The following is a 14,957-nucleotide window of genomic DNA, read 5'->3' as shown; positions in this document are numbered from 1 at the left end:
AGAAAATCCCTGCTGTATGAGGGATTTAGTTTATCTCTGAGAATTATGACTATTAAACACTAGATAGACTAGCTTCATTTAGGCAAACTTCTCAGTAGTCCTTTAAAAAAGGTTGACAGTTATCCAATCAATTTTGAGTGAAGTATTATCTGAAAGCAGGGCAAAGGTTGATCTCTCCACATCTCTTCAGTATTACAAACTGAGTTTAAAGAAACACAAAAGGTCAATTCTTCATTTGTAGATTAAGTTTGAACAGAAGAGAAGCTAAAATTACAAAAAGAGTGGAGAAAAAGGTAATTTTAAAGAGTGTTTAGCTCTTAGCAATTCTTCTCTAAGCAATCCCATCATATCTTGAAGATATTTCTCCTTCTACATCTCTCACTAACAAAATCCCTTTTCCTTCTTGCAAATTCCAACTCAAGGGACCCAATAAAATCGTTCTCCAATTCCCTCAGATTGAAACAAATTCTTCCTCCTCCAATCCTGCTGGAGTTTTCTTTTGCTAACATCCCATCCATACTATGAGCTGTGGGAGGGCTCCTAGGCTGTTTCTCATCCCTGTATTCCTAAAGCCTAATACAACATCTTGAGCACAAAAGATGCCTAATTAATGTTTACTTAACTGAACCAAGGAAGGTCTTTTGCTAGCTAAGATGTGTCTGAGAAGTTATATAATGATCATCACCAACAACCAAAATTGGTTGGATTTTTCCTCAAAAGGATAGCATGCTTAATTTAAAATATTTCTTTTGGCAGGAGTTTGTAATTTTTGAGCAATTAACATTTTTCTTATATAAGCAACCAGTATTCCAAATAGCTGTGACAGTTAATCAGAGAGGGATCTATATTTTGTATTCTTATCAGTAGCCACACAAAAGCATATAGAGTAAAAAAGGACTCCCTAATTTTTAAGAAAGTTGACTACTTCTGATGTCAACTTAATAATGAACCATAATATGAATAATAATATGAGTTGGAAGAGACCTTAGCTTAAAGATCATTTTCACATATCCACTCAATGCATGAATCCTCTCAACTACATTCCCAATAAATGTTCTAAATACCTCAAAACTTGGAAATTTACTATTACACAAAGCAGCCCATTTCACTTCAGATAATGCTGGAAAAGATACAAAAATAACTCACAGGGTTCCTGATTTTAAAAGGTTTAAAATCTATTAGAATAAAACATAGTAAAAATCAAAAAATGTTAAATGCATAAAAGGATAATAATAGTTAGCATTGGTATAAGTGCTTTAAGGTTTGCAAAACATTTTATACAACTTAACCTATAACTCATCACATCCCTGTGGAACAGGTGCTATTATTATCTTCATTTCACAGAAAGAAAAACTGAGACACAGAGGGCAAATGGCTTCCTTGCCTCAGAGGCACACATTTAAGTATCAGCTGCAACATTTGAACTTAGGCCTTCCTGACTCAGTTACACAGATGAGGCGCTCCATCAGTACATAGTACACAGTGCCACAAAATCAGACATATAAGAGAAGGTTTCCAACTTGGGAACTTCATGGAAGCAGTAGTATTAGCACTGAGCATTTTCTAGTGGGGAAAAAACTGGAGAAAAGTTTGCATAAGGACTGTAAAGCAATAGTTCAGTAACTTCTTGTGGGTGGGTGCGTTTTTCAGTGGGAACAAAAGCTATGTAAAAATCAGAGAATCAACAAAGGATGAGAAAGTAGACTGGAGTCAGATTATGGGAGATACCAAATGCCAGGCATCATCTGAGCCTTCTCTGACCTATAATGGGAGCCACTACAGGTGGCTGACTATGTAGGAGTGTGATCACACTGGTATTTTAAAAGACTAATATCCAGATAGATGCCCAGTAACCAGAAGGAAAAATGATTCTAGAGCTTTTGAGGGAAGGCAAGGGCAAGTAGTGAATGTTTTGAAGTTATCCACATAGAAAATACAGCTGAAGTTATAATAGTAGATGAGAGGAAAGCAAAGAGAAACACCACCAGAAATTTGGGGGGATTTCTGAATTAAAGGTGAGGAAGGAGAGAATAAGGAAAGCAAAAAAGAAAACAGTTGAGAAGGTAGGAGAACCAAGAGAAAATATGGGCCCTCTAAAGCCAAGGGAGGAGATTGTATCACAAAGAGGGCAGTGAACAGTATCAAATGCTGGAGAGGGGGGAAAAAGGAGTAACAGCCTGAAAAACTGTTCCTGGATTTAGCATTTTGAAAATTTCTGAAAGAACACTTTTAGAGCAGCAGAGTGGGAGGAACAGACACTAGACCACAAGGGGGTGAGGCGTGTTATCTGTCAACTTCTGTATGCCAGTACAGAAAGGTTGGCATTAATGGGGGAAATTGCATCCCAGAACCAGTATAATTCACTTCTCTTTTGAAAGGTGGGACTTATGTCAAGAAAGATATGTGGATGCTGAACTCCTTTGGCTCTAAATGCTAGGGTAGCCAGCAGGTGATAGCAAGAAATTCAAAACCGAGTTTATGAACTCCAGGATGCTTTTAAGCAAGATGATACTTACCAGACTAATAATTTTATCAATCTTTGAAATATAAAATTCCAGAAATTTAAAGTATCTAACTGGATTTTGAATGTTTAAAAAATTTACCTTTACAATGAGCATATGGCATCGTCATCACATAATCTTCACCTCTATTCAAAAAAGTTAAGCGCGCTTCTCCTTCCAGTAAGGCAGATAGTGAATTCCCTGAAAGAAGTAGTTTGTTATAATTATACAAAGTAAATACAAATCTACTTACAAGATAATAATTGGAAATCATTTAGGCTAGCTTGATTTCTCTCTCCTGTCTCCCAACAGTATCTAAGTTGATGGTTAGAAATCACTTTTGAAATGTGACTCACAAAAATGATTTAAAATGCTGAATATATTTGGAGTGATGTGCTACAAGTAAAATAAAGATTAAAGCCAATAAAAACACTAGAATATATTTGCTGTTATATTGAAAATTTTCTAAGCACAGAGGCAAAAGAATTCTTTAAATAAAAAACACAGACCTCTAACATCTGGCAAAACCTCATCTTTGGTTACAAGTATATCATTAGGAACCCTCAGATGTAGACTTTGGAGCATTCAGAGCAGAGACAAGTTTTGCTTAAGGCATCTAAGAAATGAGCATTGAGCCTGTACTAGTAATTAATATTCAAAAGCTTTCACAAAAGCACACACAAAAATCTACTTGTTTTGGTGGTTTACACTTGGTTTTGTTTTTTCTTTTTTTTTTTTTTTTAATGCAAAAGGTTGGCACATCTTTCCAAATGCTTCTGCTTACCCAATTCTCTGTGTCCATAATTATTCCATGGCAAGATTGTATGCCAATTATATTCTATGTGTGTCATCTTAGGCTGGATTCCAAGCTTCTTTCATCCTCTATACTCAGACCTTTTGCCTCCTACAACTCAAAAAGCTTCTCTTCTTTTCTTTGGAGATATCTTGAACCAGCACATTCCAAAAAAACTTCCCCCCAAAAGTCAATGGTTAGATGATGACCTATCTTATTTGCAATGACTTTTTGATCCTGAAACACAGTTGTGGATTTTTCTTCTTCCCCCAACCCTGACCCTGCAGTATATCCAATGTGCCAGCAAGTTTTGGGTTTTTTTTTCTATTCTACCTGTGAAATGTTTCTCTCATTCATTTGCCTTTTCAGTCTTACTGCACTCTAGTTTAGCGCTTCATGAACTCACCCCTAGACCAGGATGACAGTCTCACTGATGTCTCTGCCTCCTGTGTGTCTCTTCACTAAGTTCTCCTTTATACTACTGTCAGAGATATCTTATTAAATGCACCACTAATAGGATCACAGGTTTGGAGATGGAAGGGACAGAACATGTCATTCAGACCAATTCCTTACTTTTATAGATGAGAAAAACTGAAGTCCAGATAGACAATGGAACTTGCCCCTGGTCATAGAGGTTGGAAGCTACGGAGCTGGGATGGAAACTTTAATCTTCTACCTCTAATCTAATCTGGCACTCCTTCTCCTGGACCATGTTATTTCTCAAGAAAAAGCCTGTTACAGCCCCCTGTGTTTCCAAGAGGTATTCCACGTAAGTACTAACAAAGCCTGATCCTGCTTTAACTTCTTGGTATGGTACGCTGATGGTACCGAATACCCAGAAACTTCTGGTGGTTTTTCCCATTGTCGAAGAAATGCCTTATGTTAGCTCTCAAAGTCCTTCACAAGCTATCCCTAATCCAGCTTTCTAGACTTACTTTATAGTACTCTCTTTCATATATTTCATTTTCAGAAAAACTTACTCACTGACATGTTTTCACCTGCCTGCTTTGCTCATACTGACCTCTTCCTAGAAGGGCTCCTTCTCTGCCTCTCCTATCACCAGTCTTTGGCTGCTCATAGATCTCCCTTCTTTGGAACTCCCAATACAAGGGCCACTTCCTCCATAGAAGCTTCCTGCTTTCCCCGACAATTTTCCTCCCGACTGTCTGGTCCTCCATTTTTGCACTTAACATTCTACTTGGTACAAGTTATTTGTGTACATATCTAACTCCTCTCCCTCCATTAGACTGTAAGCTTCTCAAGGGCAGGGAGCAGCTCTTGTTTCATCTTTGGATCCATGCACCAAAAACAGTGTAAGTACATGTTAAACGTTTGCTGTTGCTAAATTATAGGTTGGAAAATTTTCTTCTTATTTCCACTATACTATAGATTAAGTTACATGTTAATCTATGTTATATACACTATATTTTTTCCCTTAAAACAATATTTCTCTAAGAGCATATTTCCTATATAGTTGTTTTTACATCTGTCTCACACTATATATTTCCATCATATCTATAAAAACTCTTACTGGGCAAGTTCATTGTCTGGAAGCTCTCTTGACATAAGCAAAGCATATGTGGACACTGATTAAATGCTTTTCACTGCTGTGAAAGAATCTTTTTCTAGTGATTCAAGATTAATCTTCTCCACCAGTCTGTTTGGGAAGGATTTTAAGCCCTAAGACAAAGGATCTCCTTGAATACAACTATTCCTTACTTTAAGAAATAGACCCTATTTTCCCTTGATATACTGAATCAATTCAGTTATAGAAATAAGACATGAATTTGGAGACACCTTGAACCAGCACATTCCACAAAAACTTCCCCCCAAAAGTCAATGGTTAGATGATGACCTATCTTATTTGCAATGACTTTTTGATCCTGAAACACAGCTGTGGATTTTTCTTCTTCCCCCAACCCTGACCCTGCAGTATATCCAATGTGCCAGCAAGTTTTGGGTTTTTTTTTTTCTATTCTACCTGTGAAATGTTTCTCTCATTCATTTGTCTTTCCAGTCTTATTGCACTCTACTTTAGCGCTTCATGAACTCACCCCTAGACCAGGATGACAGTCTCACTGATGTCTCTGCCTCCTGCGTGTGATATTAAGGTCACTCAAAGAGACCAGAAGTGTGTATGCTGGCTGGGAGTTATAATTCCTAGCTACAGATCACATTCCCACTTTAGGGATTTTTCCTCGATTATTGGTCATTTCATCCCCTAACTGGAAAAGAAAAATTAACCTGACCTAATTCCCAATTTGTGGCTACTAGAACTTAGTTATTCCTCCTTACCAAACTAAGTAACAATATCTATTTACCCAGAGTGCCATATAATTTAACACAATATTTTCTAGATGAAATATTAAAAACTTAAGGGTTTTGGTTTTTTTAAAAAAAATAAGTCTAACTTATTCTAATCTATTAATAACCCCCAATTCCATATATCTAATCTATAACATTTATTTGCTGAAAAACTGTTTTATTATACATAGTTTTCATTTGCCTATTTCAGAGAGAAAAACAGGTTTAAAAGATCCCTCATAGAGAGTTTCTTGCTTGCCTTAAATCTCCCGATATCATGGTTAAGATCTCTGAATAATACTTTTCCTTCCTCTGGCACTGATTTATAAGAAAACAAAAGAGATGTAAAAAATTCTATCGAATATTTTAAAATCGGCGGCCTATGAACAAAGATCTAATCACATTTCACCCCTTTAAAAGTATCTAAAATTCACAGAATCACAGAATTTGAGAGTAGGAAGGAACTTCGGTGAACATCTAGTCCAGACAATAAGTGAGGGGAATTCTAATGATAAATATCAACAATTGTCAACTATCTGATGATCTATGAAGGTTTCTCAAGTTACTTAACTCTATAGAGAATCAAATCAACCGACATTTAGCAAAGCAGGCACTAGGATGAGGACATGGGCCCAAGACCACTAGACAGCTCAGTGAGTAGTAACTCTTCTTCCTCTCCTCTATTATTCAGTACCCAAATACCCTATCCCATAAGAAGAGGAAGAGGAAAGAAGAGATTGGAGTTGCATCCTTAGCAGAAGCCCCAGACTGGCTTTCTTATCCTCAAACCTGAGGTAACTATAAGCCTAATCCATCCCCCTCTCCTCTGAAACTGGGGAGTTCTTCCCCTTTAGGAAGGCATTTTATTCACTTAAATTATTTTTCTCTGGTCAGGTCAGCTAAGCTCTCCTTGGATCAAGGTTCTCTATTTATACAGAAGCCACAACCTGACAAAAGTGGAGATGGAAGAGTGCTGCTCACTACCTGTCCTAGAGTGCTGGTAGAGAGCTTATAACTGCACGAGGGCCATTCTTACACAACAGGGTCATAACTCCATTGTGAACTGAAAAAATCAGCTCCAAAGGTATGCTTGTCATCCAAGTAAATTTGGTGGATGAAATGAACAGAAACTATACAAAGAAATTTAGGACATGAAAGACAATCAAATTCTAACTAGCTAAAGTTGAATACAAACTCACCATAGAACTTGGACTTGGCCAGGATACTACCACTAAGGCAAAACCCATCCTTTCGGTTGCTAATATAGAAGGCAGAAATAGGTGGGTGATGGGACACCTATTGAACACAACAGGAAAAATAATAATATAAACAAGTATTACTATGCTGTATCATCTTAAATTTATTTGTTAACTCCAAATGAGTACACTAAAAAAGACATTCACAAGAGAAAAAACTGAAGAGACCATGTATAAAAACTGGGGTTCAAATTTTCAAGGAATATTGCTGAACTTACACCTGCTTAGAATAACAGAAGATTAAAGATGGGAAGAAACCTTGGCCATTACTGAGTTAAACCACATAAGTTCCAGAGTTGTGGAGTGACTCTTAACTCAAGGTCTTCCAATTATTAAAAAGAAGAGCGAGGACTGGCTTAAGATTTCTAACTTTGCTCTTTCTGCTACATCTCCCTTTCTCCCTACTTTAAAATCATGCGCATTATCTGCTTCTTGAAGTGAAATCAGTGCCAGAAAACAACATTCCTCTGCTGTAGATTTGTGGGATTTCAGGAGAAGGGATCTTATATTTGCTAAGGAAAACTGAGTCTATTTTCTTCATTTAAAGAAGAGGAATTTGAGATACAAAAAGGTTACGTGATTTGTCCAGTCACACCTACGTGGTAGAACCAGAATTTGAAACTAAATCCTCTGACTCCAAATCTACTCATTATTTACTCTGACATACTGCCTCTCACTTCATCATGGTACCTCCAAAGCATCCACTACACTCATGACAATACGAGGTAATAACCAATGGATAGTTAATTTGATAAGCATAATGTGAATGGATGAATGGGGGCATAAACATGATTAGCTTTTAATTAAATACAAAATAGGTCTACTTAGGAATAAGCAAACATACATTAAATTAAATACCTACTATGTATAAGACATCCTGCTAAGCACTAATGGGAATACAAAGAAATATAAAGATATGGCTCTTCGTCCAAAAAATTAATAGTCTAGTTAAAAAACAAGACAGATTTATACAATGTTAAATAACAATACATGATAAATAGCAGGTTTTATATAACAGTATGAGAGGTAAAATAGTACGTAATAGATTACACATAATGTAAGTATAATAGGTAAATTACAACTATTACAACAAAAGGAGCAGGACTAAATGGGGTTTGGGAGAGGCGATGACAATGGGCTAGAGTCATCTGGGAAAGCTTTAAAGATAAGAAAGGATCTGAGTCAAGTTCTGAGAGATGAGCAGAATTTGAATGAGCAGAAAAGGCTAGGGAAGGGCAAGGAGAAAATTTCATTTAAAAAGTATCAAAGAAAGAAAGCTCGAGATAAATTCATGTTACCATAAGTGCATTAATTAACCTGGGAGTTAAGGGTTCAATAAATTAAATGGGATTAAATATTGACTAGCATTGGAATATGGAAAGTATATTGTGTGCCAGATTAAAGTTTTAGATTTTGTAAGAAAAAGGGAGCTGTTGAAGATTTCTGATCAAAGGAATGATACAATCAAGACTGCTTTAGAGATACCAGTCTTGGAGGCTGAAGATAAGAAAGATCAGGTAGGAGTCTCTACTTAGGTAGGCAAGACCTAAGGTGTTGAGGGCATGAAGCAGAATGGTAGCAACAGGAAAAGAAATAAAATAAAAATTCTGGTCTTTACAAAATGATAAATTAGGAAATAGTAATTTACTTACACAGAATAATCCCTATAAACATAAAGTTCACTCAGCAAAAATATATTTACTTATTTTTAAAAATAAATTTATATAAAACTTTAATGAAACCTTCATTAAAAGTCTAAAGATGATAGGAACTACCCCAAAAAGTAGAGAATTAGAAAAACAACAACAATAATATAATTAGCACATATGTAGCACTTTAAGGTCTTCAATACGTGTCCACTTTATAGATGAGGAACCTGAGATTCAGAAAAGTCAGGTGACTTGCCCAGAGTCACAAAGCTATTATTTGAAGATGGACAAGAGTACCAAAGACAGTGCTCTAACCACTGTACCACCTAGCAACCAGAGTATGGAACAGTATTTCCCAGTAAAGAACAATACTCAAACAATAACAAAACATTTTGGGCTTTGATAAGTTTCTCAATAAATACTCTTTACAATGTAAACACAATAAATTGTATTGGATTCTATTATCACGCTGTCCTTGAGGTCTGTGTACAGAGAAAGCAGTATTATAAGAAGAATTCTTTTATTTAAAAAAACAGTATATGAGATATGTTTGAATATTTTTTACAACAGCAATAAGTAACTGAAGTGAGAAATCAATCTCTGAAAGGTCAGCACTAGAAACTGGACAAGCAATGATGCGTCCAATTTCCAGACTGGGAAACAGATTTATATATTTATTTTTCACTAAATAGCTTTCACAGTTGTGGTGGTAGTGCTTTTTAAGAAACTTACATTCACCACATAGACAAGTAAAAGGACTGTCTACTAACAAATATCCATAAAGTTTTTTAGCTGAAATGCTATTAGAAAAAAATTAATTTCACTAATGTTCTTTCAAAAATTGCCCACTGATGCCAAAGTCAGTTTTGTTGTGTAAAATATGTTGCTCATACCTGTTCAGCAATGTAAAAAGTCTTGCTGTTTGTTCTAGGATGAACCCAGAGGCAGCGGAAAGTCTCACCAAGTATAGGATTATATGGTTTCTTTAATCCCTAAAGAAAAAGAAATAGAATATGTATAATATATAAGCTTGAAGACAGGTTTTTAAGTCTGTCATGTAGATACTATTTCTAAAGAGGACATTTCACATTGTGGTAGGCATTTAATGATAAGCTTGCTTGATACAAGATTATATAAAATAATGATGCTAATAACCATAATCAGGTTTCACATTAGGAAGCAGAAACATATTCTGGTAAATCAAAGATGTTCAATAACAAAAATGTCAAGGAACATAAAGCAGCCTCTTTTTTTAAATGGAAAGTTTTATAGCAATAAAGAAACAATGACAGGCAAATTACCTTTGGCTTTTTATAGAATCCTGACAAATACCATTTCACTACTTTTTTCAGGCGGAAGTAAGGATTTTCTTCAAGAGATGCCCTAAGAAGTAACAAAAGTAGATGACATGACTAAATTGTGAATCTTCTTTAATTTATAAATTTAAGCAACTATATTGGGTATATAATGAAAAATTATGTGCATGATATTTAAATAATTAGAAAATAAGGTTATATTAGCTTACTTTCCAGAATCATTTAAGTAGCTTAAAAAACAATTCTGTTAGAGCCACCTGACAATCCAAAAATTATTAACAATGATGTTCTAAATTCAAGAAAAGAGAACATTAAAATTGATAAATAGTATTGAAAATCACTGAAAGACATAGTGTGCATTATTTGTTTTAAACCCTTACCTTCTGCCTTAGAATCAACACTAATGAATCTTAGGGGCAGAAGGGGGTAAGAGCTAGGCACCTGGAGCTAGGCAACTTGCCCAGGACCACAAGGCTAGGAAGTGTCTGAGGCCAGATATGAACCCAGGTCTTCCCAATTGCAGGTCTGTCATTCTGTCCATTCTGCTACCTAGTTGCCCTGCACGATTCTTTAAAGAAGGAAATACCATCTCAACTTCTTTATACTTCAGTTAACTCTTTAGGAGAGTATATATAACAAAAATAGTGCTTTCTTTGAAAATGGTGTTCCTACTTGGAAAATAAAGACCCTGCCCTAGCCCTTTTTAAAGTTCTCTTGGGAGAGAATTAGAAAGGCCAGGACCAGTGCTTGACTTAGCTGGGACTGATGAAAGAAGATTCAATTCTTGGTTGATTTCCATTTTCTCTACAAAGGACGTGGACAGTAGAAATGACAAGAAGAATGACTATCATGAAGTCCACTGCCTGGTTCTCACTGACTGACTCGGGCCCTGGGGCTAGAGGACGACACACTCGGGCACTGAGAGGACAGGCAGGTGTCACTGCTCCTAGCTCCGAGATCATGGAGCGTAGGAGGCACCACAAGACTGAAGAAAGGTGAGTGTTCTCTTGATTTTTAAATAAGAGAAAAGAATCTAACAACCCTAGCCCATGACTTTAATTCCTGAGCATTATGATGTTATAAAACAGATCATTAACGAGATGATTGGTGAAATGGTGACCATGAACCAAACATGGCTCATCCAGAACAGGTTATTCATTTCCTTTTTCTGTTTCAGTTTTGCTAAATCAGTAGATGAGGAGAAAGCTGGGAAAAGCCTGGATAAAGTGTCAGGCACAGCACTCTTGAGGAGAAGACAGGTCACAGGACTCAGAGCTGGTTGGATGTTAATGGCTCAAAGTCAACCCAGCAGAAGTGTTCCAAGAGAGTAGCTGAGGAATCTACACTTGGCTCTCTTCAGTTTTTATCCGTGACTTAAATGAATGCATTATGCGTTCATCAGACTGGCAGGTAAGAGAAAGCCAGCAAAGACAACCAATCGTCAGGATCCAAAAGGATCTTGATGAACTAGAGCTTGGGCTTAATGAGAATTAATTCAGCAGGGATAAATGTTTTATTAAAACCTTTCACTTCAGTACAAAAAATGAACTTCAAAAATTTGAGATGGGGAGGTATGGTTTGATAGTAGTTGTTTTAGAAAAGATCCAGGACAGGGGTGTTAGGTGACTGAAAGCTCAATGTATCAGGAGTATGATGTGGCAGTCAAAAAAATTTATGTGATCCAGGATGCACTAAGAGGGAGGCACAGCTTTCAGAAAGAAAAGGGAGAGTCTCACAATTTTCTGAAGTCTTATGTTCACTTTTCAACAACTGAAAAAACTTCAAGTCAAGACTAGAGGACTTTTGGGGTTTATTAGAGTGGAGATTTCTTTTGTATGCGGGCTAGATTAGATGGCCACTGAGGTCTCTTCTAACTGAAATTTTGTGATTCTGTAAAGGTGCATATCTTTGACTTTGGGAGGCATATGGCATGATAACGAACTCTTCAGGGTTTTTTTTTTTTTTTACAAGGAGGTAGAAAGGGGACAAATTAGTCCAGCTGTTCAAATTGAATTCAGCTATAGTCCTACTACCTACAGGAATTCAATGGTCAAGTTAATTAATTTAAGAATAATAGATCTGTAACTAGGGTTAGCAGCCTGGGCACTGCTATTACTCTCAAGGCACTGCTATTAATAAGGTACTGACAGCACCTGTCATTCTTAAACAGGAAGAAATAACTGAACTTTGCACCTAATTAGCAAGAAAAGTTAAAAGTAGAAAACTACCAGAAAGTATATTTCCTTACCTTGTACTTCCAACCACTGTCTTAAGGTCCTTACCAATGATGAAAGTGTTCTCCATATTTTTCAAGAGCTTTTTATCTCTTCCTGTGGTCTCCTTTATTTAAATGAATCTGTCTAAAAAGTTGGTTTGATTCTGCTTTTATTAGGTATATTACTGGTATTTATCCTGCTTGTCAGAATTACTCATTATACTGCTCTTTCTGTGCATTCAGAAGAAATCCCCCATATGTGTGGGAGGGAAGACATAATGGTAGTCTCATAACCAGATTATTTAGAAAGGCAGCATTTAGAGTACCATTTCATAGAATTAACTCAAACATAAAGAAGTATTTGATATTTTAAGAAACAAGAATTCACTTACTCTGAGAGGAAATCTGCATGATAATAGTAATCTGAGAGTTTATCCAGAAAAGAACGAGGTTCCAAGATGAATGTAGGTAGAACAACCCGGGACAGGTCCATGCCTGGACGAACTTGTTTCAGTAATGTCCATATAAGACTTTTGTTTTCTTCTGATACAGTTTCTGTTTGAGAAGCCTCACCTGCCTTCAATAATAATAAAACTCTTGAAATACTCCATTTACTTTAAAAACAAAGTTGTTTGAACATTTATATTTGAAAATTTTCTCCCTGTATAGTAGACAAAATATTCTTCTAAAATGGAAGTGCTTTAACTAAAGTACACAAAACAAATGTCATTAAGAATAAGTTAATACTAAAAGGATTGACAAAGTTAAGATATATTACACAAATATATTTCTTATAGTGAATCATTCTCCATTAACTTTAATATGAATTACACATGTAATAATGGATCACATATGAATGATGTAAATACATACACACATATGAGAAAAACCACAAAAGGTTATTTATACTTTTTACTATTTGCCTTAAATAACACAGTCACCAATACAATATTGTTGATGTCAGCAAGAAAATTTTAAACTCATTTTAAACAACATTGGGTAAAATTGTTTCCTGAATTATTCTACCAATGACTGAGCTGTGTAACACTAACAGAGGTAGAACTTTTGCATTAAATAAAATAATGCAAATGCTTATTTCATTAAAAACAAGCCATAGGACTGACAGATAGTGTAAGCATATTTTCCAACTTCACTTAGTCCCCGATTGTTACAAACCAAAATGTTTGCTAACTATGGGCTCTTACCTCTCCAAGTTCTTCCTGGCCCTGTTCTGTATACGTTGTTTCTTTCAGAACTTCAGTGGGCTCAGGATCAATGTAGGAGTCATCCTGTCTTTCTGATGTATCTGTATCGCTTTCTTCACTTTTCCCAATTCCTTCATTGTCCGATTCATCATGCTCTTGATCATTTTCCTTATCAGATTTGTCAGAGTACATATCTTGGTCCTTAAAATGTTGTCGTTCAATTTCACTGTCATTTAATCTGCAGTAGTAGAGTACAAGTAAAGAAGGGGGGAAAAGTTTCATTTTTGACAAAGAGAAAGCTCTGCCATCTCTTTTTAATAATCAATTATAAAACACATGGGGTAGATGAGGATCTGTCTCCTTTGAGGTGACACAAGTACATAAAGTCCTGGGCCTGCAATCAGGAAAACCTGAGTTCAAATCTGGCCTCAAACACTTACCAGCTGTGTGACCTTGGGCAAGTCCCTCAACCTAGGTTTGCCTCACTTTCCACAACTGTAAAATGGGGATAATAGCACCTACTTATCAGGGTTGCTGTAAGGATACTAGCTGCTATAATTATTATCATTATCATTATTATTATCATTTTTAGATACCGTACTAGCTTGAGTATAATATGACCCCGAATATAATGTGATCCCAAGTATTTCGAAGGGTAACTAGAAAGAGGAAATACCCATTTTATTTTCTCCTTTTAAATTACAACTGTCTCAATTCATGATAATGCAGGCACTTTATATTCCTAGTTTTTTCAAGGTCCTAAAACAAGTTAAGGAAGTTTTAATGCCAACACTTTTATTAAATATGTATTACTTTTATAGATACTTGTGAGAAACTACCTTCCAATATTTAATCATATTCTCCTTCCTTTTCTACTGCCTCATCTCCCGAAGTGGAAACATCATTCGAGTCATCGTCATCACCCTATTCTTCCCACAAAACCCGCCTTTACTACCATCCATACTGTTTGATATACAACGTTTTAAAAATCCAAGCACAATGGACTTGGTGGAGGTTTTGTCCCAAGTGGTTCTGATCCAATTCCCTAGTACAGTGACTGAAGGTTTCTTTATTTTTCCCCATGGAGTAAATTTATGGTTTCTGGCCAATATCCACACGTTATATTCTTTCTTCAAATGATCTTTGAATAGCTTATGAGTGACTACATCTAACACTTGTAATTGTGATGTTGTTCCTCCCGGTCCATTTCACTTCAGCCCATTCAGCAATTCTCTTCTTCACATTTTCAGTTAGGCGGCCCCTGACCGCAGTGATACGAGCCTTCCTCTCTGATGCAGTAACACAGCCAGCCAGACTCCTCTAACACAAGTTCTTCGTTCATCTCTCCCTTTTTCTGCTCGTGAAAGATCGCTACTGATGGCAACTTTTCCTTAGCTAATGTTTTATTCCTTAAAATTACATAAGAAGTCAGTTTTCGCCCATCAGCTGTGACTGCAAGCATCCCAGTCATTCTAGTTTTTTCATTTCCGTCATTTTAATCAACACTGATTTGGCGCCTTTAGTATTCATGATGACATTTGATGGAATATCAAAACAAACACGCATTTAGTCAGCATTTCCCATCTGCTTCAGGAGACAGCTGAGCTTTTTATGTATGCTGAGGCACACAATACACGACTTTCAAAGCTGGAAGTGCTCAAATATAGTGTGAATGCGACTTTCAAAGGTACATACTGGGGCGGGGGGGAAGTCACACT

General features: G+C 36.2%; 1 protein-coding gene across 2 annotated transcripts in view; it reads right to left on the bottom strand.

Moving 5' to 3' along the window:
* The window catches only part of OSBPL8 (oxysterol binding protein like 8), a 228,978-nt gene that overhangs the window by 29,502 nt on the left and 184,519 nt on the right, over positions 1–14,957 (bottom strand). For both annotated transcript variants that reach the window (XM_044677819.1, XM_044677820.1), the window contains 6 exons: positions 13,240–13,477; positions 12,427–12,611; positions 9,805–9,886; positions 9,397–9,495; positions 6,798–6,894; positions 2,604–2,702 (listed from right to left, as the gene is read on the bottom strand). In XM_044677819.1, coding sequence (XP_044533754.1) covers positions 2,604–2,702; positions 6,798–6,894; positions 9,397–9,495; positions 9,805–9,886; positions 12,427–12,611; positions 13,240–13,477 — 800 coding nt within the window. The remainder of the gene's footprint in view (positions 1–2,603; positions 2,703–6,797; positions 6,895–9,396; positions 9,496–9,804; positions 9,887–12,426; positions 12,612–13,239; positions 13,478–14,957) is intronic.

Source organism: Gracilinanus agilis, chromosome 5, assembly GCF_016433145.1.
Source record: "Gracilinanus agilis isolate LMUSP501 chromosome 5, AgileGrace, whole genome shotgun sequence".
Taxonomy (NCBI): Eukaryota; Metazoa; Chordata; class Mammalia; order Didelphimorphia; family Didelphidae; genus Gracilinanus; species Gracilinanus agilis.
Note: the sequence above shows the minus strand (reverse complement) of the source record. Positions and strands in the feature narration are given on the sequence as shown.